The sequence below is a fragment of the Hetaerina americana genome, unplaced genomic scaffold (genome assembly GCF_022747635.1).
Source record: "Hetaerina americana unplaced genomic scaffold, ioHetAmer1.1.p SCAF_3, whole genome shotgun sequence".
Classification (NCBI taxonomy): domain Eukaryota; kingdom Metazoa; phylum Arthropoda; class Insecta; order Odonata; family Calopterygidae; genus Hetaerina; species Hetaerina americana.
In genome coordinates, this window is record NW_027286874.1 from 46,823,488 (window position 1) to 46,846,722 (window position 23,235).

Genomic DNA, 23,235 nt, shown 5'->3' on the forward strand with positions numbered 1-23,235 from the left:
ATTATGGCCTTGCTTAAACCATATTTCTTGCTGAAATGCTCAGGGTTGGGCTCGCACAAATGGATTTGTCATCTTTATATTTGCAATGAGCACGAAAGACGATTCGGAAACTCTTCTTTCTCGAGAGATTGGGCTTGTGTGAATACGTGAATATTTGAACGTGCAATGATGTTGAAAGTCTCAGGGCGGGGCAGGGTTTTGATGGATGAGTACGAAGCCTGAGGTAATAGGTCTTGTGAAAGGTTGGGTGCGACGGCAATGGACAAGAGGAGCAGAAATAAGTGGGCAACACGAAGAAAACTAAGAAGAGTTTAAAAAGATTTTCCAGGAGATAGGAAATACGTTTACTTGGACAGGGAATATCTATATCAAGAGAGTAATGGGTATTACGCGACCACGAAGAAAGTCTATAGTATTTATGAAATAACTACGATTTACTCGATAAGAATTTAGATAAGATACAAATTTCAAAATAGAGACAATCAGACATCATGAAATATGAAAGATAGTTACCAGGTGATGTAAACGGGCCATCTACACTTGAATTTATACATTACCATAGATTCTATTCGAACAAGCTTCAGCATTTTTTATAAAATACGTAAATCTACTTCAATAAGTTTAATAGTGATTACTACGCTCTACTGGAGTCTAAGTAAGCAAAGGGTGAATCTACCAATGGAAGAAGTATTTGAAATGTCTACTAGTTGAAAGAAACCATTTTTCATTACATTGCCCGAACTGTTGATGGAGGACATAGCTGATAAACAGACCAACAATGAAACCTTAGTATGAAAGCTAAAATGTCATAATTACTTCATAAGAAAAATGACATTTATTTTTAAGTTATTTACCAGAGTAAGACAATTTTTATCCAGTTTTCTTACCGAAGTTTGGGAAATTATTGATTAAATAATTACTGTTTTAAATTTCCAGAAATATTACTTATAGCATATCACTTAAAACGACACGCCTGCGTAATTTCTCATTACATTGTTAGCATCAATTTTTTGTATTTTTCATTACGCTAAGATGAAATTATTAAGGCTTCGATAGGCAACGTATGGGATAAAATCTACTTCATTACTTCATATCATTTTGCCAAAATTTTTCGATGTAAATATCTTTCAAGGGAGAAAAATATAAAGAAAACCGCTCGCACTATAAAGTTTCATATGGTCGGCTGTTAGCTTCTTGAAAAGGATTTTTTTTTCACTTTCAGTATTTCATAACTAAGAGCCAATCACTTGGGCTAAATTTTATCTTGTCGCGCATTATTGCTGAATGAATGGAAAACAAGACAACCCAGAGATTCGTAGACTCTCGCTACACCAACTAAGTGTAACTCGTAGGCCCTTTCATTTACCAAATGGAATCACGTACCATTTCAATCTCAGAACTTTTCGATCCTCGACCTAACGTCCACCCACACACCTCGCCGTACTCTTGATCTCCTTAAAACCTCCAAAGTACCTCGCTAGAATGACTCACTTGCACGATAAAACTCCCGAGGAAGTCATGTGCCTGGTCAAACCCTCCTGGACTTGTTAAAGCACTCTCTCTCTCTTTCCCACTCACTCACTCACTCACACACACACACACACACACACACACACGCGCGCGCGTCCGTACAAACACACATCTGTCCCGCTGCGAAGTCCTCACACACAGCAGCCCCCCCAGCTCTTCCGAAATTCCCATCCAACTGACCGGAAAAGTCAGGAGTACTGAGGTTCGTAAAGACTTTAGGGACTTCCCTAAGTGCCAATTGCCAAACCTTAACACGCCTCTCGACGCCTCCCTTTTCCTTGCGTGAGGACCATGGGAAAATACGCAACAGTCAACCCTCGTTGCGGGAATGAACTGTTTGGAGCGCTGCGATGGGGAGTGGGTGCGACACTAGGAGATCCGCACGGGAAGAGGCGATAACGCCTTGTTCGATGCCGACTTGTACTTTGCAGATGCGCTAACTCTTCCATCTCCCCTCCCGACTTTTATTTAAAGCACTCGAAAGATCGAAAACTTTTGCAAGGCTCCTTTGAACTTTGCTTGAGTGGCCGCCCAAAGAGATGGGCCACTTTTAACCAAGAATGGGATGAGCACACTTTGCAAAGTAAGAATTAAGTCTTTATTTTCCACGGTGGGTGCCTGAGAGAATGATGCGAAACGTAAAAAATAGAGAAAACTCCTTGTACACATTGGGCATATAAGACAAAAGAATTGAAAAATGCTTATCAGAGTGAATTTAAAAAGAGATAAATTGCATTAGTATCAGTAGCAAATAAAAGTATTAATTTAAGAATATCAAGATGTGGTTGTGAAATAACCACTTGACATGATTTAAATATTATCAAGAGTAGGAAAGGTAGAGCTTTATGATCCAAAAAAATTAATTTACAAAAGCATGGCTATTTTAAATATGCCCTTTTTCAAAAGTAATTAGTTTGTAACAGTAGAACTCACTACACGCCATTACACTCAATTTTAACATTTAACACATATGCCACCATAAGCTAGCACGTCTAATGGACTACAAACTACTACGTCCTTAAAGGATTTACTCTTACTCTAATAATTCTATGGTTTTTAATTTTTTAAAAATATTTTAGACGCAAACATATCTAATTAAAAATAAACTCAGCTAAGGAGAACTGCACACAGTTATGGAATTAATGGCCACTACCGCCAAAAATTGCAGCTATATTATTCAAACGACAACCCAAAAACATAGGAGCTCCTCTTCACCAATATATTATACCATGTTTATGGGCTGCCCATGTCATTTTTTTAGACCACTCCTAAGCTATTAAAACACACACTCTAAGCTACTACATTAAGGATAAAAGTCTAAACGAGTTTCAAAATTTCTACAAGCTAAGTTCGTTAGTATTAATGAAAATAATAACCAAATACCATACACACACATAAATATCAAAAAACCATCTCCAAATATCTCCTCGGCGCCAAATAGGCGGATGCTTGTTAGGTCTAGTGAAGAAGCTGCGGTCATTCTAGGAATGAACATACGAATGTGATAACATATTCTATCTAAGAAGGGTTTTTATTTCTCCCCTTGACACCAAAGGAACTAAGAAACATCTTCTATGACTGTCGTCTAGGTGTCCTAAAGAGGCTTAGAGAATTAAAAAAACACTCTACACACACACACGCACACACTGTATTATTAAATATTTATTACGGTATACTCAACTATGGGGAGAGAAGTGGAAAGAGGAGAAAACACTTAGTGTTAGTAAGTGAGATTGGCTTAGCCGCCCACTCTCACACTAAAGCCACATACGCACACAGACATACGGTAAATCGAAGGCTGGCTGCTTTCAACTTTTGCTAATCAATGAAGCTAGTTAAGAATGAAAATTACGTAAAACACATTCTCACACAAAATACACCAAAAAATATATAGAGGATATTTTACTCCCTAGTAAGATGGGATACACTAGCACGACTCTGCATACTACTAAATATTATTGAAAACGAACGAAAAGAGGTAAGAGTTAAATTTCATTAAAATATTGAGATTAATTATTTCTAAGGCTGCTGCTGAAACTATATAAAAGGTTTTTCATGTAAATTGGGTAGAGGGGCATTGCATGAGGCTCAAGAGGGGATATGGAGAGAAAATATTTAAAGAATATATATATGGCAACCAAACGAAATAAAGTCATGTTAAAATAACAACGGGGAAACGCGACAACGACTGAAGGACAAAGATTTAAATTTGAATCAAACGATATGTCAAATTAAGCAACAAATACGAAAAATACAGCATTCAGAAATCCACATTAAGAAGCCAAGGAAAAGAAGGGCGATCAAAATTAAATACGAGAAGAGAGAAGAAAACTGATTAAGAAAACAACAGAAAAAAATACGATCAAACCTATTTACACTCAGAACGAGGAAAACAAAAACGAATAAAAATAAGGATCTAATCAAAACAATTTTTAGTGTGTTTACTTTTTTATTGATATGAAATTTGGGTTCATACGGGGATGTAGAAAAACCAAGGTTCCTGGTGAGAGGGTTTGAGTTGAGTGAAAATCTAGGGTGTGGTGAGTAGGAGAGGGTAATTAAATAATCGAAACGGGGTGTTGAGGGTAGAGTGGTGACCGGTAAATATGGTGAGGGGAAGGTGGTGAGCGGGGCGGGGGGGGGAAGAGGGAGATCGAGAAAGAAGGGAAAAAAATTCGGGGGTAATATCAAAATGGCCCTCCCTTTTCTTTTTTCATGAGCAGGGAGACACCGTATCACGACTACTCGCCCCTTCCAAAGAGAGATGTGACGTGGAGAGTGAGGAGATGTGGCGCCTTTATCCCACGGGGTGACTGCATTCAATCTCTGCCTGCCTGAGAGTCTCAATCTCCTCCCTCTCTCTCTCTCTCTGTGTCACACTGGTCGCCGATCAGCTTCCGCCTCATCGTCGCCTTTCATTTCCACTTTAGCGAGAGTCCTTCTTTTGCAACACAAACGCACACACACACACAATCGCCCACGACACCCACGCACCATTCTCACACATGTATTTTCATCCCCCACTACCCCTGCGAGAAATGTTCCCGCGCCCCTTCTTCACCTCCTCGGGACCCCTAAACAAATGTTTTCATTTATTTATATATTTATAAATTATTTTATATTAAAAGAATCCCTCTCTGTCTTCGATCGGGTATGAAAACTTTTCTCTCATCCTCGTCTCGCTCGCTTTGTATCTCCGAGGGTATTGGACGTTAGGTCTCAGAAGAAAAGTGACTCTTGGCGCTTCGGACTCATGCTGGTCACCATTGACGGTCACTTGATTCAAATTCTTTGTAATGGAGAAGAAAGTGTCAGAAGAAATTTTACAAAACGCGGCGAAATTTAAAATAATGCGACCACTTTTCGAGCAGAGCACGGATCATCACGATCAGCTCTCAAAAACTGCAACCGTAGAACAACGGGATCTTTGATGCCAAAGTGATTATAGCACTCCATGTCCATCAACTTATGAAAATTTCTTCAGGAAAATGGAGGCATGAGGAAAATTTTACGCGACAATTATTCGAGGTTTCTATCTAACAAGATTCTGAAGCAGAAAATAGAATTTAATTGTGCTTTTCAAAGAAAGCGAGACACATTGAGCTAAAAGTTTCCATGACCGAGCATTATTGACAAGGACATCAGATGATTTTAATTTTTGTGGTGACCTTAATTTTTGGGTTCGGTATCAGTTGCCATACAGTCTGACTACAAAACAGAGCATATTTAGCAAGCTAGAACAAGAATGCAGACTATTCACTAAAATTCCTTAGCAACCACTTTTCAAGATGCTTTCATCGTCTCGAAAGGTTGGGGGTGTTGTATTATGTGCTTATGGCATTGTCAAGCTACATATTTGTTGCTTTGATATAAGTATAATGAGAAATACCTCATGATTTTGATACTGTGAATGTGTAAATATTTTAAATGTTTATATTTAACAATATGTGCTTTATGTTGCCTTAGAGAGAATCAGAGACTTCATTCGAAAAAAATCGGGTCTCTGATTATTGTTTGCAAGACATTAATAATACGGTTACAAGGCGAAAGTCTGGTGATTGCTCAACCATTTAATTTGGAAACTAGAATCATTTTCTCCCTGAATACATCCAGCACGCTCCAAAACGGTGCAAAGAGCATTTTAGGCGGGAAACACGCAAAACCGATTCAAAAAAGTGGAGGGGAACTGTTGCCAAAAGCCGCGAAGCCCACCATCCCGCGCTCATAGATGGTGAGGGCACGATGCTCCGACGCCTTGGACGTACACCGATCACAAGGGAGGGAAAAAGGAAAATAAACTTTCCAAGGAGTACCCTCTCCGCAAACCATGAGGCAAAGAAATGAGAGTATGGCAAAAAGGTTGGCTATGAGAGAGGATGGGTCACGCCAGCGGTGCACTTTCTATAAATATACCTACTAAGAACCAGCTGCAATGCGGGGCTAACTGGGAGAAGAGGGGAGGGAGCGGTACTCGCATGAAGAGTTGAAGGTGTAAAAGCGGTGAGGAAGCCGGAGGGGGGGAGGGGCCGAAGGGGAGACAGAAGGCGGGGAGAGAGATGAGGAAGACGGTGAGCGCCATTTAAAATCCGTATTTAAATTTTCCACATTTGCGTTCGAAAGATTATCACTCGGAAGTGTGATCCCGAATGAGCAGAAACTCGTCGGTGTTCTTGGGGACTACATGGTGTGTAATTACAGTACGCCAACCATCATGTGCAGGCATGTTTGTGTACTTGTGTAAATCAGCAGCTTAGCCGGCGATACTTAACAAGCACTAAATAATTAATAGAATAATAAGAGCATTAAAATTTCTTTATAAACTACTCAACTCTTGTACAGGTTGACTACTCTTTTATTTTTAATGCCGTCTACCTAATTAACCAGCCAACACAATCGGACTGTCAAGTTGGACGCCGATTGGAGACGGCCGGGGAAATGGGTTGCGGTAAAGAAAGACTGGTGCACTGCAAGATACCAACAACAACAGTGGGTGGATAAGTATGGGGATAAGGTAATGTTACTGGGTTTCTAAGGACTGTGCCTAGTAAGTATTTTTATTAAAAAGGTAAGCGACATATGTCCTAATTATTTTCTTAATCACTCTCTATGTAAAAGATAGGAAATGGGATAACGAAAAAAAGGAGGATAATATGTACTGTACCATACAGTCTTCATTAACATACGATCTGACAAAAAATCTACGTACGTACCACAAGACAAACGCATCCTTCTACGACGACCTAATTAGATATTATTTGTACCAGGAAGACTTTAAAGTAAAGGGAAACAAAGGGATTTTCTACGGTGGATTTGAGGCCTAAAGGAAAGGTGAACAAGAAGATCTTGTAACACGGAGAGGTAACTTTTTTGGGGTTTGGGATACAGAAAAGTGGGTAAAAGAGGAGGGAAACGAAGGACTCGAAACAAAACATGGGCACTGGTTTTTGGGGGGTGAGGGGAGATAGAAAGAGAGGAGGAGGAGGCTTACCGGCCGGCAGGTTCGTGAGACATCTGGTGGCAGATGAGCGAACACTGCTCCGCGCCCTACCGTAGCCCATGGAGGGCGGGAGGAGGGCCGTGGTGGCCAAGGTGAGCCCTTGTAACGATAGAACAAGGAAGGCGTAAGCGAGGACGGAGAGGCAAAGAGGGGACCAAAATGAGAGCGGATGAGACTGGGGGGTGAGTACGCATATATGCGAGGCCGGGGATAGAGGGAGGGGAGCCAGGTGAAGCGGGGGGGGGGAGGGGAGAAGGTCGAATCGGCTGGAACCACTCGCACATGGTGGGAGTTGCTTGCCGTCATGGTGGCTAAAGGTCAACTCAATTTCACATGGTTGGGCGCAGGAAATATTACCAGCGCAATGGTCAGGATTATAACGGTTTAGTACAAATTAAATCGGTCTAAAAAAATTCGACCAGTTCATTAAGGTCTTAGGTACATCATCTCACAAACTTATGACATTCAGAGGAACAAAGGGTTAATAATTTAAAAAAATCTAGTCACTTTAAAGACAAGCATTTGCTGTCAGGTCTAACAAAATGCTTCATAGATTTGTATGCTAGGAAGGTTAAATAGAATGCACCTTATACATCAATTTCTTTTAAAAGGCAATTATTACGTGCCTAAAGGGCTCATTTTAACAGTGAATTAGTAGCAAAGATCATATTTTCATAGTTACTTCGAGTAAACATGATAATCACAGTAATCGCAGAAGAGATTTCAAGAAAACGTTAATTTACTCAAACAAAAAGAGGGAATTTAAGATTCACAGTCGGGAAAATAAAACGAATGAAAGATTAATTTAGATACCAGTCAAAATATACAAGTCATGGTGATTTTAAAAAATACTGCGGTAGTCAAAACCAGAAAATATAGACGGTCCTGAGTGGGTGCCATTTATATTGCGAACAATGAAGAAAACCAACACGGCTCTTTTAGGCAGAGTCATAAAAAACAGTTAATGCAGTAAAATATTAGATAAAGTATTGAGGAAAAGCAATGCTTGAATGTTGGGAAGGGGATGATAAGGGAAAAACATAACTTAAGGAAATTCCAAGCTTGAAAGAACATCTAACTAAAATGTAAAAATGGCACAGCACTAAGGAGAGATCGTATGCAGAAGGATTTGATTCAGACATGAGTACTAAATGAACATATTAATAATACATTGAAGCCCAGTGAAATGGGAAATATAGCACCAGACGCATAAGGCGACAAAAGCGATCACATACGCAAAACAAATTCAAATGGACAGTGAGATAACCAGATACCAGTAATTTTTAGACTTTCGGGAACAGCATTTATGTGATAGAAGTATTCGTCATCACATTTCTATAAAATCCTATGACAAGCCTGCATTTGAATACATTCTGTAAATTAATATTAATTGAAAGAATATACGTCCTTTTCTTAATCAGCAGCGAGGCAATAGGTTTCCCGCCTTTAGCATTTCCTCACCAAAGTTTTCCCAACCAACACCTACCCAATTATATAACCAATTGACCTTCGCAACCTTTCATCTGCAGGAAATTCAATGATTCTTCCCACAATGGACACACTGAGCGATAATTAGGGTCTCAAAAAAACCACAAAAAATTCAGCTGGAGAAGTAAAGGTTAGATAAAAACACACGGCAGAAGGAGAAACAAATGATTAGCAAGGAAGTCCATTAGAACTGAGCGCACCAAAGATATACGGCTAGGTACAAAACATGAAGAGTCACGAATAAATAATAAAGAAGTAATATGGGAAAAAGAAGTGGTTCATTCTTCGACAAAAGAATGCGTGCGTGTCAAGTATAAACTTAAGGTCGTTCTAATGAGGACGGAAGGGAAGATCGGGAGAGTGGGTCAAGTGGCTCCGGGCAGAGTCCCTTCGGGCGTGTGGAGGGGAAGGCAGTGGCGGGGGGGGGCATGCCTTGCGGGCGGCGGCAGAAAAGTGGAAGAGAGTAGACGGGGGAAGCGCGAGTGGTTCGTGACGGGAATCGGAACGAGGTGGCATATCTTGGCACGGGTACGTGTGGCGGGAACATTAGGAGGTAGTCCAGTCCTCCAGCTAGCAGTTTGTGTCAATCCGGATGGTGATGTTCGTCTTAAATCTACGACCCTCGGTCTAAAACCCCCAGTTCCTCAGAATCGTGCAAATGCATGCCGGTTCTGCTCGAAAACTTCCCGGCGGATTTTCAGGATTATACCGAATAAAATACTGTTTGCTTTATCACAGAAAAACATTATATAATATTTCATTCGATGGCGGAACTTCTCCCTTAGCCTTGATTGAATATGGAATCCTTGTCCATTGAAAAAATCCGTGGATTGACTTGAAGATTAAGACCTCTCTGAATATTGGCGGGGTTTTTCTTTACACCAAAAAGCCTCAAGAGCATGGGTCTTAGAATCCATCGAAGGAGTAGACAATAGGATCTGGTAAATGATTCGGAAGACAGAAACTCATTTGTAAGATCAGAAGACCAAAAGCCCTTCCGCTTATTTTGTTTACTATCCAGAGATGTATACTATCCTCCGATGGATAGCTGCATTTAGATATATAACCTCCCGGGAACTTGATGAGATGTTCATAAATATGAAAAGGCAATTAGCCAAATAAAAGAGTAATAATACCTGTAGTAGCCAAAGGAATTTCAAAAGTATGAGTTTATTGTACTTATGGAAAGTGATTCATTCATGATTTGTGCATCATGGCACTCATTCAAAACCATAAAAATCTTTGCGAATGAGCTCAGTGAATTAGAATGCAAACCTAGGCAGATCTTAAAGAGAGAATGAAAATGAGATGTGTTTTTGAAAGTATATGATGTTCACTTTTCTTTTAAAATTTACTTATGACGTAGAATATTTTATATGAATAAGGAAAAGCGATTCAAATAATACAAATTATATGATGAAGCAAAAATATCATCTTAATTTTGGAGACACATTTCTCCCACTTAAGATGTGGATTTTAGCAATCCTATAAAAGATGACGAGAATTCTTTCATTAAAATTGGCATGCATTCGAAAATTTAGGCGAAATACCTCGGCTAGAAGGCATTTAACTAAATATAATATAGCACGCACAAGAATTCACGACGATTCTCGCAAAGTTTATCCAAAAATCTGAATTTTATACATTAAATATCCCAATATATTCATAACATTGAAGACGTCACATTTATTCCAAAATTAATAACGCTGTGCCTGTAAGTAATTGTACACCATTTGAACTCAGAACGGAAGAGGAAAAGATATTTTTTTAAGAAATTAACTTCAAAATGTAACACTACCCTTAGTGTACAGAGTCCTAGAGAGTCAGAATTATATTTTGTTGTTACATTATGTGTAAACTCCAGAGTTAATCAATCAATTAAAATATTTTTAAAAGAACCAACCAAGTAAGACATGTAAACCAACATGTTCTATAGCACATTGAAAATATTTTCTATAGAATATTGTTAAATTTGTCTTGAATATTTAGCAGATAGAACAGCTTGATACAATTCTTTTCACAGGTATATCAGCATCTCATGAGCGCGAAAACCTCAGCAAATTCCACACTATACCTAACGCACAGCAAGCAAGATTATACTTTATACGCAACTCTGTAAATAAGAAATTCAACGACTTTTGTCATGACATAATACCATGCAATCAGTTAATATGTTCAACAATTATCAAATCTATCGATTAAAATTATAATTTTTATAAATGTCTTCGACTAAGAGATAAGAGAAGCAATTAATGCGCTTCATTATAAATGACGTTTAAATTGATATCATAGCAACTGAACAAGTTCTTCGAACGTACCCTACAGGAAAAATTGGCTTACCTCGTTCATAGCCAGGGGCAAATTGGAAATTAATAATCAAAAAGACACATTTTCCTTTCACTTTAGCAAATTCCCGCTCAGTAATTAGAATCCCTTATATATATATATATATATATATATATATATATATATATATATACATACACACATATATATATATATATATACATACACACACACATATATATATATATATATGTGTATGTATATATATATATATATATATATATATATATATATATATATATATATATACACATACACACCTTTACATAGCGAGCCATCGTACCAAATCTCAATATTTTATGAAAATTAGATGCATGCTAATGCATGTCCAACGCTTGTGATTATCCTGTCAGATATGATAAAAGGAATGTTAATCAAGGACCAGAGATGAAAAAGAATGAGTGTGAAAGCATAATGTCGATGCCATTCAGGGAAAAAATAAACGATTTCCATGAATAAAATACATACTTCAGTGGATACCTATTTTGTAGCCTGAATAAAACCTAGCAAATACTACGTTTATAATGCATTTATATCAAAGAACATTAGCGCGCCACACATGTTGTTCCGATAGCAGTCTGTCTTCTGTCTGTCTGACAGTAATTTCATCCACTAAACCTATGGTTAATTCAATTTTCAAAACATATTTTGTTCATTTTCAAGCGTATTTAGACAGTGGGCGTGTCTCACTGCTGTCATCATTTTGTCGTCTTATAGCTGCAATTATTTATTTTATGACTTGAAACTAGAGAATACTTGTGAAGTTTACAAAATAATGAAGTGGGCAAATAATTGAGGGGTCAAATAGTTAGTTACTACTTCCGTGAACACACTGCAGACAAATTATTATGAAAGCAACCTTAAAACCAACATATGAATCACACCTTTTTTCTTCATTCTCAATGTCACATATGTGTGAAGAGAAATCTAAGTAAACTCGCACTGACAATATATACGCAAAAAATCTTTAAGAAAGAGCATAATTGCAAAACTACAAACATGAACTCCACCCGATGAAATTCCTGTATTATCTCGCAAAACCTGGAATTGATTTGTTTGTAGATCCTCTTTAAAATCGATTCTAACCATAACTTATACTGTTTAGAGGCAAAACCTGAAAAACTGCACATTCAATTTCCCGCGAATTGTGAGGCGGCTCGCATTTCCTTCCGAAGGAGATAAATTGCGACGCTCTAAACTGCCTGGTCAGACTAAATGATAATCTGCTGGGCATAAATCAAGGGGAAAAACAGCCAAAAACTAAAATCGGCAGATCGATCGCTCGGAGGAATGCTTTTGCGGCACTCTTTCCCGTCCAACAGCACACACGTGCACCTACGGACACACCCACACGCTTCCCGCGGAACTTTCGATCAACCCCGCTCCACCCCTTCCCCGACACCCCCGAACTTCCCTTCGGCAAAATCCTATCAATCCCGCTATCCCCCCCCCCACTCTGCCCGCCGCCAACCCACTCATCCCCCTGAACAATACCTACTACCATCTCACGGCCACAATGCCTTCTCTACTCCTCTTTAGGTGCTCCGGAATAATTCTCTCCCTCTTTCTCTATCTCTCTCCAATTTGATCGGTGCAATTGGAATGCCACTCAAAAAAACAGCGGCGACTGAAGGGAGGGCCGTCGCACGGCCCGGTGCGGCAACTGTTTTCATTGTGGACGGTCATTAAACATGTCTCGAGGGGGCGAGGAACAGAGATGAGGATGGGATGAGCGGAAGAGTTTGCCCACTGGAAAATTCAGGGCCGATCTCAACCGAAAGCAGTGCAGTGGATGTGACGTGAAACAGGGTATTGATGCGGACCGTGGCGCGCGGGTGGCCTATAGCTTGGAGGAGGAGCAGTCACTCTACGTATCCCACGCCCGCGGAGAGACCGACGAAATGCGATGCGCGAAGGTGGAGCGGAGAGAGATACGGACGTCGACTAGTCGAAATTAATGTTCGGAATAAGTCGAAACAGTCACGTAGGATTAGTGTCGACTTCGACGGGTCAGCGCCGATAATCCGACATGGATACCCAACGATACTCAAAATTCCTCAGAATGACGATTTATTTCGATGTGCCCATACCTTTCGACCTGTCAACATCGACATCCTAAGGTTGACATTGCGAAATATGGTCAACAACTATGAGATATCGAGCTACGATATAAAAATGTAATATAACAGGTCGAGTGGTAGATAACTGGGTAGTGTGCCAGTCGTGGAGACAGAAGTGGCTGAAACTACCAGAGGAGTTGGTCAGAGCAAGAAAAAAATAACATTTCAGACGGAGAGAGAGAATTGGACGGATAGAAGAAGAGGGGCGAATGGTCTTGTCCCGAGCAGCGAAGCTCCTGCGCGCACCAAAGACTTATTTCGGGCGTGGTAGCAAAGAAAGAAAGATACGATCCAATATGCGGGCAAAAGCAGAGAGCCCTTCCAAAAATCCTCTTTATCCGCGATACAATTGGTCTCGGAATTCCAGCTGCGGAAGGCATCTTAAGATAGGTCTCTTCAGTGATAACCTTAAAGGAGAGGAAGGGAAAATAGCTTTACAAGACAGGGGGACTAATCGCTGAAATACCATTAATTCCCGTAGATATTTCACTGAAGATGAGGAAATGATATTCTGGAAAGAGAAATTAAAATTATTTGTGCTAGAAGTCTAAATTCGGGGATGACATACGCTATCAGTCGTTCAAGTAATCTTAAGCCAATCTGACAGGGTGCAAAGCAGTCAGTCTGAAATGATATAGCACATTATTTCGGCGTAAGAAAATAAAGAACGAAATAAAATAGAAAGAAATAAAGTTTTCGTAAATAGTGTGGTACAATAATTTTTGAAGCGAGCTGGATGTTTAATAATCAGGAAGAGTTTCATTATTTAAATTTAATTTTCTTTAAGGAGTTTATTTTCCATAGAAAAGAATTCTATGGTAATTGAAAATTAATTTAAATCTGTAAATAATAAATATTAGACAAAATTTACGCAACAAATACCTACAGTAATGTATTCACTTCTCCCATTTAAAACTAAAGCTACGAAAAATTATTTCATTCGCAAAAGAGAAACAAAAACATAAGGAGAATAAATGGTTAAATATGTGCAGAAATTAGGCATGGTTATATGATTATATATAATTGTTTAAGTTAATATTATATTTCAGAGTTATATATAACTGTATTAATAAGAGGGAAATTTATCCATACACTGTAGAAGAGGATGGGAATGTTTCTAAATGTCAAGGAAATTTATCAAGATTCGCAATTCTTATGGTGCAATATATTTTCCAAATAAATTTTTAATCAAAGAAGCAATACATTTTGAGCTAGCAAAAGTAGAAAGTTCCATAATTTGACAAATAAAATTATAGATCAGCTGCTCTGTGTGAGGAGAGTACGTTTGAGATTAAGCGAAGTATTAAATCCTAACACACAAAATGATAAAGCAATGTATGTATCAGTAGGTAAATTAGGTCTGGAAATGTAGGGAAATATTGCCGTGGACCAAAAAGACACAGCACGCCAAAACATTCACCCTTCAGCGATGCAAGGATACGAGGGATACACAATGATCTACACGAAATTGTCATATTTATTTCATTTATTTTTTCAGACCATCAAATATCCATCCCATAACTGTCTCAAGAGCAAGCTTTTTAAAAAAACATTTTGCAATATAAGTTTTATTCAATTTTTTATATTTTCAGAGGATTAAAAACAAGATTTAAATATATTCATATATAATTCACATCGGGGTGAATGAACAATGGGGACGGTGGGGAGGTGAAGAGAAGGTGAGAGAGAGAGGTAGATAGGACTCCAAGGAAATAGGTCGGATCTTAGGGAGGTAGGTTAATTTGGGCTCATAGGATGAGTGGGAATTGATTGAGGCACGGTTAGGTTGGCTCATTAGGATTTTTTGGCGAGATAATCTTAAATAACGCGTTAGTTTTTCCACCCCTCCCCCCTAATAGACACGTAAGTAACACAGCTATATATGCATATATAGATTTACACATAAGAGTGGGAGTTTCACATATTTTTATATTACCATAATCTGCTGTGTATCCGTTTCGTAATCATAAGTATGCGTGTTTTAAAATGTACTTTTGTCTGTGTGTATGGGTGTATGTGTGTGTGTGTGTGTGTTTAGTGTGTGATTACATATAAATAGCTATAACTTCATATAGGTATGCATGTGTAGGTGAGTATAAATATTTATGTGTTTTCGTGTAATGTTGTTCATTGTCATCCTGCCTGACGAGCTCAAGAATTCTCAAGTCCCACCTCTCTGCTTCCAATAATCAGTATTCCAGTACCTAGTTGTCAGCTTGTGGGCATCGTTAACAAGGAATAACTATAAACAAAGTCGGCGTTACATATTATCGTGGGTGAACGACGGTTTGCTGCGGCAGAAAGCGCGAAGTTGCTGCGGTCGGCGACTGCTAGACGCATTTTGCCTAACTTAGCAACGTCGACGAGGTTTGCCAACTATGGGAAAACGCGGTCGCGGAAAATGGCACTGAGTGAGCGAGGGGAGACAAATAAATTTGTCCGCGAGCGGTGCAAACTCCTGCATGAGTGGTCTGCTAGCGATTAATTGCCATGGAGCGGAAAAAATGCACAAAATTGTTAAATTAAAAGAGAGTCGTCATTGCCAATTCCAACACTCGCATGCCGCGCCAGTTTTTCAAATTCTCTCGTCGCTCAAATATGAAATCGGAGGTTAAAACGAGCAGTCACATCGGATATAGTTTCTACTTCCCTTCACTCTTCACCCCTGCCCGCTTGGGCCCTCCCTCTTAATGAATTCCCCACCAACAATAAATCCTTTGCCGCACCTCTTACGAAGCTTTGCTTATCATCGTAAATGCGGCAGACTAAAGCGGGCGCGAACTCTCGACGCTAATAACTAACGCAGACTAATGAAAATGAAATAGTAAACAGCCAGAGAGAAAGTTATTTTGGCATTAAAAAATAATTGAACGGAAGCAAAATACAGGGTAAAACGGCGTTACCGATTACGTAAAATACAAAAACTGCCAACAGGAAACAGAATTTTGATAATTATTTTGCGATTTTTTTCATTCGTTTTCCACCACATTGCCAAGTGGGTACTTTGCTCGGTAAATGTTTACAAGGCAAATCCCATAGAATGTTCTTAGGATGGTTATTAAATAATCGACTCTTTCCATGGCGCTATACCATTACAAATGAGCGAATATTTAGGCATTTTACAAAATCGCAGTATTTCCAAAAAGCATTTCATCGTGCGCGAGAACATTGTTTTTGCTCTTATTTACAAATAATTGAGTCAATCTTTCTTGTTACAATAGAAAGTTGCAGATTATAAAATGTCACTGAAATTATAATTCAGGTCGTAATGCAAGTGGATGAAATATTCCTCATGTGCATGATAGAATTCAAAATACCGAATTCAACAAATAATTACCTTTTTAACATTGCCCTCAATTCTCTTTGACATTGATATCACAGCGCAAGTAATTAGTTTTGATATACAAAGCGGACGTATGTGAGTGTTTCACGCTTAATTATAATAAATAAGTAAGTATAAAAATAAGGCCAAAATATTCACAAAGAAGGTTTCAAAGTATTAAACTTTGTACCTTCAAAATCCATTGGACGGATGGGAATCAGAGTTTCAAATAGAATTGACAAATAATTACGAAAGAATAGTAAACTTTCAGGTTGTTAAATCGATAAATTGTTACAAAACTATTTACGGTGAATGTTAAATTAAATTATCCACAATATTTTAAGCTATTTTAAGGTTTTTAACCCAATAAAAAACAACAACATATAAAGAAGCAAGTTTTGGGATTTATTAATGAAAATGCTAATGCATGATAAGTGCCACTAGAGTACACGCCCAAATTAGTGCGTATGTACGTACCTATAACTCATGTAATTCACAAAAATTTTACACTAATGAAATGTTACGAGCATATAAAATATATTTAGACACATGATAATATTAAATAGGACGAATACCTTGCAAGTAGCACTTAGCAATACAGCGCCTGGCGAAGGAAAATTGCGCAAATTCATTGTTTGCAGAAATAAGTTAAATCGCGCCCACAACAGGGTGAGAATGAACCGCATTCAAAGCTTTCGGTGGAACGTAGGTCTTCCCACGCTCTACTGGAATAATAGGTTGTGAAGCAGAGAGATTAGTCTGAGAATCAAAAGGGAGGACTGATGACCGTACGAGAAAAATTAACAAAAATAAATGGACAGCAGTGGATCCTCATTTGAATGTCGTTTTCACGCACAAATACATTGCAGTGCGTGAAAAATATTCGTATATATATTATATTCATAAATTGTTTAAACATGGAATGGCGAAAGAAGGACAACGAATGTGTGCTTTCTTGTGGAGAAATTTTGTCGAAGGCTTAAAATGTTTCTTTTTAATTTTCTCGCTGAATATCTGTTCATTTAATAGTCTGTCTACTGCTATCGTGATGTATGGAAAGTGTGGTCAAGAAAAAAATTAACCTTAGAAAAAACTACGAGACCGGATTTAATGAAAATTAGACCTCTAGGTTATGTTATTTTTTATTTGCCAGCACTGTTTTCTCAAAGGCTGAAAGGATATACCAGGGGAGATTATGATAGTTTAAAGGGTCAACGGCTACCCATGATAAATTTACTCAAACTCTACCACTCGAAAATGAATTCAAGTCCTTCATTAATTGAAAATATAAGTAACAAGCTACAAGAGATTTTTGGCATTTAATCAACAACTGCGTAGAACCAGAATCGTATGAATAAAGAAGTAACCACGGTTTAGGATCGACTTCCATCTAAAAATTACTACGTAACTACAATATTTACTATGAATCACGTCTACATATTATCCAAGAAGAATTTCATTACTCTACAAGGATGTAAGAGTTAACAGTTTCTACAAGTGTTTTGTAGTCAACATCGCGATCGACCTCTCCACGTTAATTTGGTCCAAAAAGTTTCCGGGGACCTCATGGGATAGGCTGAACGTCACAAAAAGCATATATTTGCACGAAAATAAAAATAAGAGATAAGGATGAGGATGAAGGGGTAGATTTCTTTTTTCGTTTTCGCGAGCAAAATTAAAAAATATTTAGCATCTCTCAACATCGCTTTAAGCCAAATATCAAAATGAGTGCGTTTTAGACGGTATTTTTTTAATATTTCACGGGGGATTGGGATATACAATGGAAGGAAGGCAGAAAAGCGAAGCAGGATATGGTGTATGAGGACGATTTCAGGATATATCCCGGGGATTAGGGATTCCGTTACAATACCTGTACAGCAATAATAACGTCTTAAACATTTATATAATATTTTCGTCATAATATTCAATTGTCAATTTTTGGTCAACAGAACCAGCATGAGAGCAACAGAACAAGTTCAACTCAATGCATCATCATCACCACGCATTCAACACAATAGTTTTGGTGCAGTGCACAAATTATCACCAATTCTGCATCAAACAACAACAGAGAACGTGATTTTAAAAGTGGAATTCTTCTTCCATTACATAATTCCAATTTCCTTCATCAGCCGTGAAAAACCGAGCTGAATATTCTATTAATATTGTTCGCTTTTTATTTATGTGCTCAAGATTTTTTGGTTTATTTGATTTTCACTCCTCACAATGCTCTTCGTGGGAAATGAGGAGATATAATAGAGATATTATTGGGGAATAATTAAAACCATGGCGTACTTGAGTGTAAATTGACATTTGTGTCGTTGTCGTAAGCATTTTGAGTGAGGACTGGGGTGCTGTGGAGAGACTAAGGATCTATTATTGACTATCTTCCTAGAAAGGCTTTATGTGCGTGTGGTTTTTGAAGGATGAACATTCAATGTCGGCGGAATACTAGATAATGTATGATTAGCTGGTTTATTGAAGTCGTTAACTTTTTCTTCATAACTGCCAAAGACTGAAGAAATGGCAAGTTTCCAATGCACCTAAAAATGATAACAGAGATAGTTTCGTCCCGCATAAATTTCATTTTTAAGGAGGGAGTTGCCAATTGCTGACTTTTCGAATGCGGTGGTTGTAGTACTCATGTGTGTATCTTCAGTTTACGGGGAGAGGTCACCAAAGAAATAACATTTCCTAAATAGAACAGCGATGCGTCGGGTGTTGAGGGGAACGGGAAATGTGGGAACAAAATTGCGGAGGACCTTTCATTATGCATAGAGCCAACGTTTTTTCACGAGTGGCCCACCATATTGACGTTAACATATTCGCCGAGTAGAATTCTGTTATCTGGTATGACCCCAACCATACCTGAGAAAGAGAGAATGGGAGAGAAAGAGAGGATAGAGAGAGAGGAGAGAGAAAGAGAGAAAAGGAAAAATCAGACACGGAGCATGGCGGCAAAGAGGATAGAGGGCGTCTTTAGGGACACGGCTCTGCCATATCTAAACTTACAGAGCATAAATACCACATACCTTTTTGCCATGAAGGGAATTGCTCACCAAAAATGCTCGAATTACAAAAAATTGAAAATAACACGCTAATTACTAAGATTACAGTAAGATTAATTGATAGCAATATATTTACTCTCAGTTCCCCAGAACTCTGTACATTGAGGTTATAATACATTCATAGTTCACTAGGACTAAATATCAGCGATGGGACTTAAATTATATATTGACGAAATTATAAATATATATATTCCTGATTGATAAAAAAAGGCATTGTACTAGTTTATTCATCCAATATGGATTTTAGGGAATCAGCTATGATAATTCTTTATAATGTAATTCAAATAGTACTTATTCAATTAATAAGCGTTAGCTACGCCTTTCGAAGGAGAAATAATGAGTGAAAAGTTTACTCACACACATATTATACTAACTTATTCACTAGATGGTGGATTTGTTCCACATAATACTAATGTATGTCAAAAGAGCACCAACTTTTTTCTAGTATTTCGCCGGAAACCTCAGTCACCTGAGAGAGTAAGTATTATATTATTATATCACAATTATTGATAATTTCGCGCGCCTCTATGGAAGATAACATTGACTTAAGATTGCCGTTTAATGGGAATTCCATAGTCGACTCAAATTGCGTAATGAATAAAAATGGACATATTTTAATCACGCACATACGCTCATTCAGAATAAAAATATTCTGCAAAAGAAAGTGGGGTATTTTTTAAGATAGGAGACATTTTTAAACTTTGGTTACATGTAACGTTCTAAGGAGAGAAAAATATTAAAAAATAAAGTGTTCCCAAACATTTCCAACTCTTTTAATTTGAATTGCTAGATATAAACTGATGAAATTAAGATGAACGTCACTGTCATCTCTGAGCATGCATCACACATGATTGGTCAAATTTTTTGATGAAATTCGACCATTTCCATATTGGGATTGAGAAAAAAAATCAAAAATAAAGTGGAAATGTATTTGAGAATACATTTGTGAACTTTGGAAATCGCAATCACAAATCACGCTCGAGGAGAGACATGGAAAAACATCAGCCCTCTAGCTTTGAAATTATGCGTTCGCTGTTGAAATGCTCATCCAATTAAATTGCCTCCATGACGAAACAACGTGAAAAGACCTACTTTTTCAAAGGTTAAAAATGGTCGAGGGGAGCACGTGGCAAAAGAATTCCCAAGCAACACTGAACGGCTCGAGGTAAGGGAACGTGAATAATGCCTCTTTATCTCTCCGCTTCACCTCTTTGCTATAAAGAGAAAAAAGGCGTTGTCGCGGTGCAAGTTAGAAGGGACAGCGATCGTATCAGTACGTTTGCAAATAAAATACAGTTGTGGGCTCAGAGGGGTGGGCCCACGCACCCAGGGGTTCAGCGGAGGGGGGCGGAGATCCTGGCCCCCCACACCTCCCCTCGCCAAGCTCTCAACCACCCTTAGAAATACCAGCTGAAAGAACAGACGCACGGAGACTGACACACTCACTCACATACACACGCACTCTCATCAAACCCACCCACCCCTCTCGTGCCCGAAACACAAACCACCGAGAATAAGAAGTGCGGTAACGAATAGGAAACAATTCCAGCGTGCTTAAAAATCAAATCCATTACCTGTTGGGTATGGGAGTCCGAAGCTTGGATAGCCGGAATAGCTTCGGCCGGCTGCGTAGGCTGCGTAGGCCGCTGCTGGAAATCCTGTTGGGAACGGGGCAGGAATAATGGGGTGTGGAGCGGGGGAGGAAGTCGAAGGGGGTGCAGGGACGGTAGGTTGGGATGATTTTCGGGGATTGCAGGGGCGCGGGGGAGAGAGAAGAAAGGGAGGTATGCGTTAAAAGATGCTGTAGGGGAGGGTGACGGGCGCGGCGGGGGAGGAGACTGTCGAGGCGGCAGGAGAGAGCGGAGAGAGGAGGAGGAGGACGTGATTTGATTGATGCGCTCATTGCTATCGATGCTAGCGGGTGCGCCCACGTCACTACCAGTGAAGTTATCATCGATTGAGGCACGCTGATGAGATGGCCTTCGGGACATCAGGCATTGAGGGGGGGGCGTAGGAGAAGAGGGGAGGGGAAACATCACGGAAGACACAGAGCACTTTGAGCCGGCTCAAAAAGCTGTTGCTGTTATGACCAAATGCAACCACTCCTGTTCATTAGCATTTGGAATTGCCAAAAGTCAATGCCTGAAATTACGTGCAACTGAGACAAAATCTGCTCTCTCCTTCTCAGACAGTTCCTTCAAAATGCAACTCATGTCATAATAATCCCTTGGTAATCAAAATTCTTGCAAACTAAAAATCCACTGAAACATTTTTCCTGTTTCTACTACTAATTCTATTTCCAAATAAATTTACTTAGATATCTCTAAGAAGTAACTACGAGGAAAAACATCTTTACGCAATCTACCGCATAATAAAAATGGTATAGGTTTAAATGCATGCTTCAAACTACATAAAAACATAAAAATGTGAATCATGGACTAATTTGGCGGAAAAACTTTGGAAAGGGAGACGAAAAGAAATGGTTGTTATAAACGACAGCCAGACTTGCGACGCATGAAAATCGCAAATTTATCAACGGGGATAGCTGTCGAATTGTTGGTCATGAATAAAGCAGGGTTCGAAGGATATATAGTTTATATATAATTAATATTCTTCTACTCACCGTCAGGTAAAGCTCCCAAAGACCACATAAAATCTAGAAACCCAAAAAGAAAGAAAAAATCAGAATCAGAGACATTAAAAACTACAGTAAAATATTTTGCAAGTAATTGAAAACTGCCTTTTTCTTTTGGCCACACATGGGTGTATCAAAATATTTGTCCAAAAAGCAGTACTTTAATACAGTTTAATTTTGCTTATTTGAGTTCATTGCAATTTTTAATTTCATTTGCTGTTCATTGACGTCAGAGTGACATTATTGTTTGATCGTCCAACTTATAATGCAAATAGGACAATTGATGTAGAATGGAGATGACTGTGTGAAAAAATGGAGGACACTGATGCGCAAAACTCCCCATCAGGTTATTTTCATTATCTAAATACCCAAAAGATGCACAGAGTGGTAATGAAGTAAAAAGTGATTAGGGAAAAAGGAAAGGGGTTAGAAATAATCAAGAAACACAGCATCCATGAAATTTCATAACTAATATGATGAATGTTTAACTACATTATCACTACTTTTTACAAGATAATGATTTACACGTTTGGAGAGTGATAGAGAGAGAAAAACACAAATAATAATAATAATAAATACGTACAGTATATAAAAGGCAACACAGAGTTTACTTTAACTTTTACTCTACTGTTATTTCTTTTAAGAAGACTATTATGCTGTCTCTTTTCAAGAAAAACAACAGGTTATTAGAATTTTGCCACTAGTGAATCATTGCTAAAAATCCTTGATTACTTTCTATTCCATTTAAACTTTTTACTTTGGTCATTGATTATCTATTGTTACCGCGGTTACCCAGGTTGATCTCGCTCTTTTGAAACCCTGTTTGTAGCGTCGTCACCTTGAAACATCTCATGACGACGACAGTCGAGAAAGAAAGAAAATGGAGAGAGAAAGAGAGAGACAGAGAGAGAGAGAGAGAGCGATAGGCATTTTTCTCCTTTCTTTTTCTGGAAGTTGTGGAGGGAAGCAGCGATTTGGAAAAAAAACAGAAAATAATAAACCCAAGTCTTTTACTCACACGATCACACATACACACTGTTACACATCCAAAATTGATTGATGGTTTTTAGTTCAAAGTACTTTTTTCTCCAATCACCTTCCGGATAAATTGAACTTGAATGATTTGTTAGAGGAGTGATATTAAGTCATCTGTTAAGAAGAACTTACTCAAAATATTTCTGTTTTTCAGAATGCACCAATTTTTTAGGCGTGGAATTTCTTTCTTATTGTTT

The 23,235-nt window shown here is 38.5% G+C and overlaps 1 protein-coding gene across 6 annotated transcripts in view; it reads right to left on the minus strand.

The window, feature by feature from the left end:
* Positions 1-23,235, minus strand: part of Rbp6 (RNA-binding protein 6) — a 1,159,807-nt gene that overhangs the window by 37,289 nt on the left and 1,099,283 nt on the right. For 5 of the 6 annotated variants that reach the window (XM_071587364.1, XM_071587360.1, XM_071587359.1 and 2 more), the window contains 2 exons: positions 21,992-22,024; positions 20,943-21,026 (listed from right to left, as the gene is read on the minus strand). In XM_071587364.1, the coding sequence (XP_071443465.1) occupies positions 20,943-21,026; positions 21,992-22,024 (117 nt within the window). Of the gene's footprint in view, positions 1-14,430; positions 19,169-20,942; positions 21,027-21,991; positions 22,025-23,235 lie in introns of those variants that run through there. The other variant, XM_071587362.1, reaches the window with a different exon arrangement.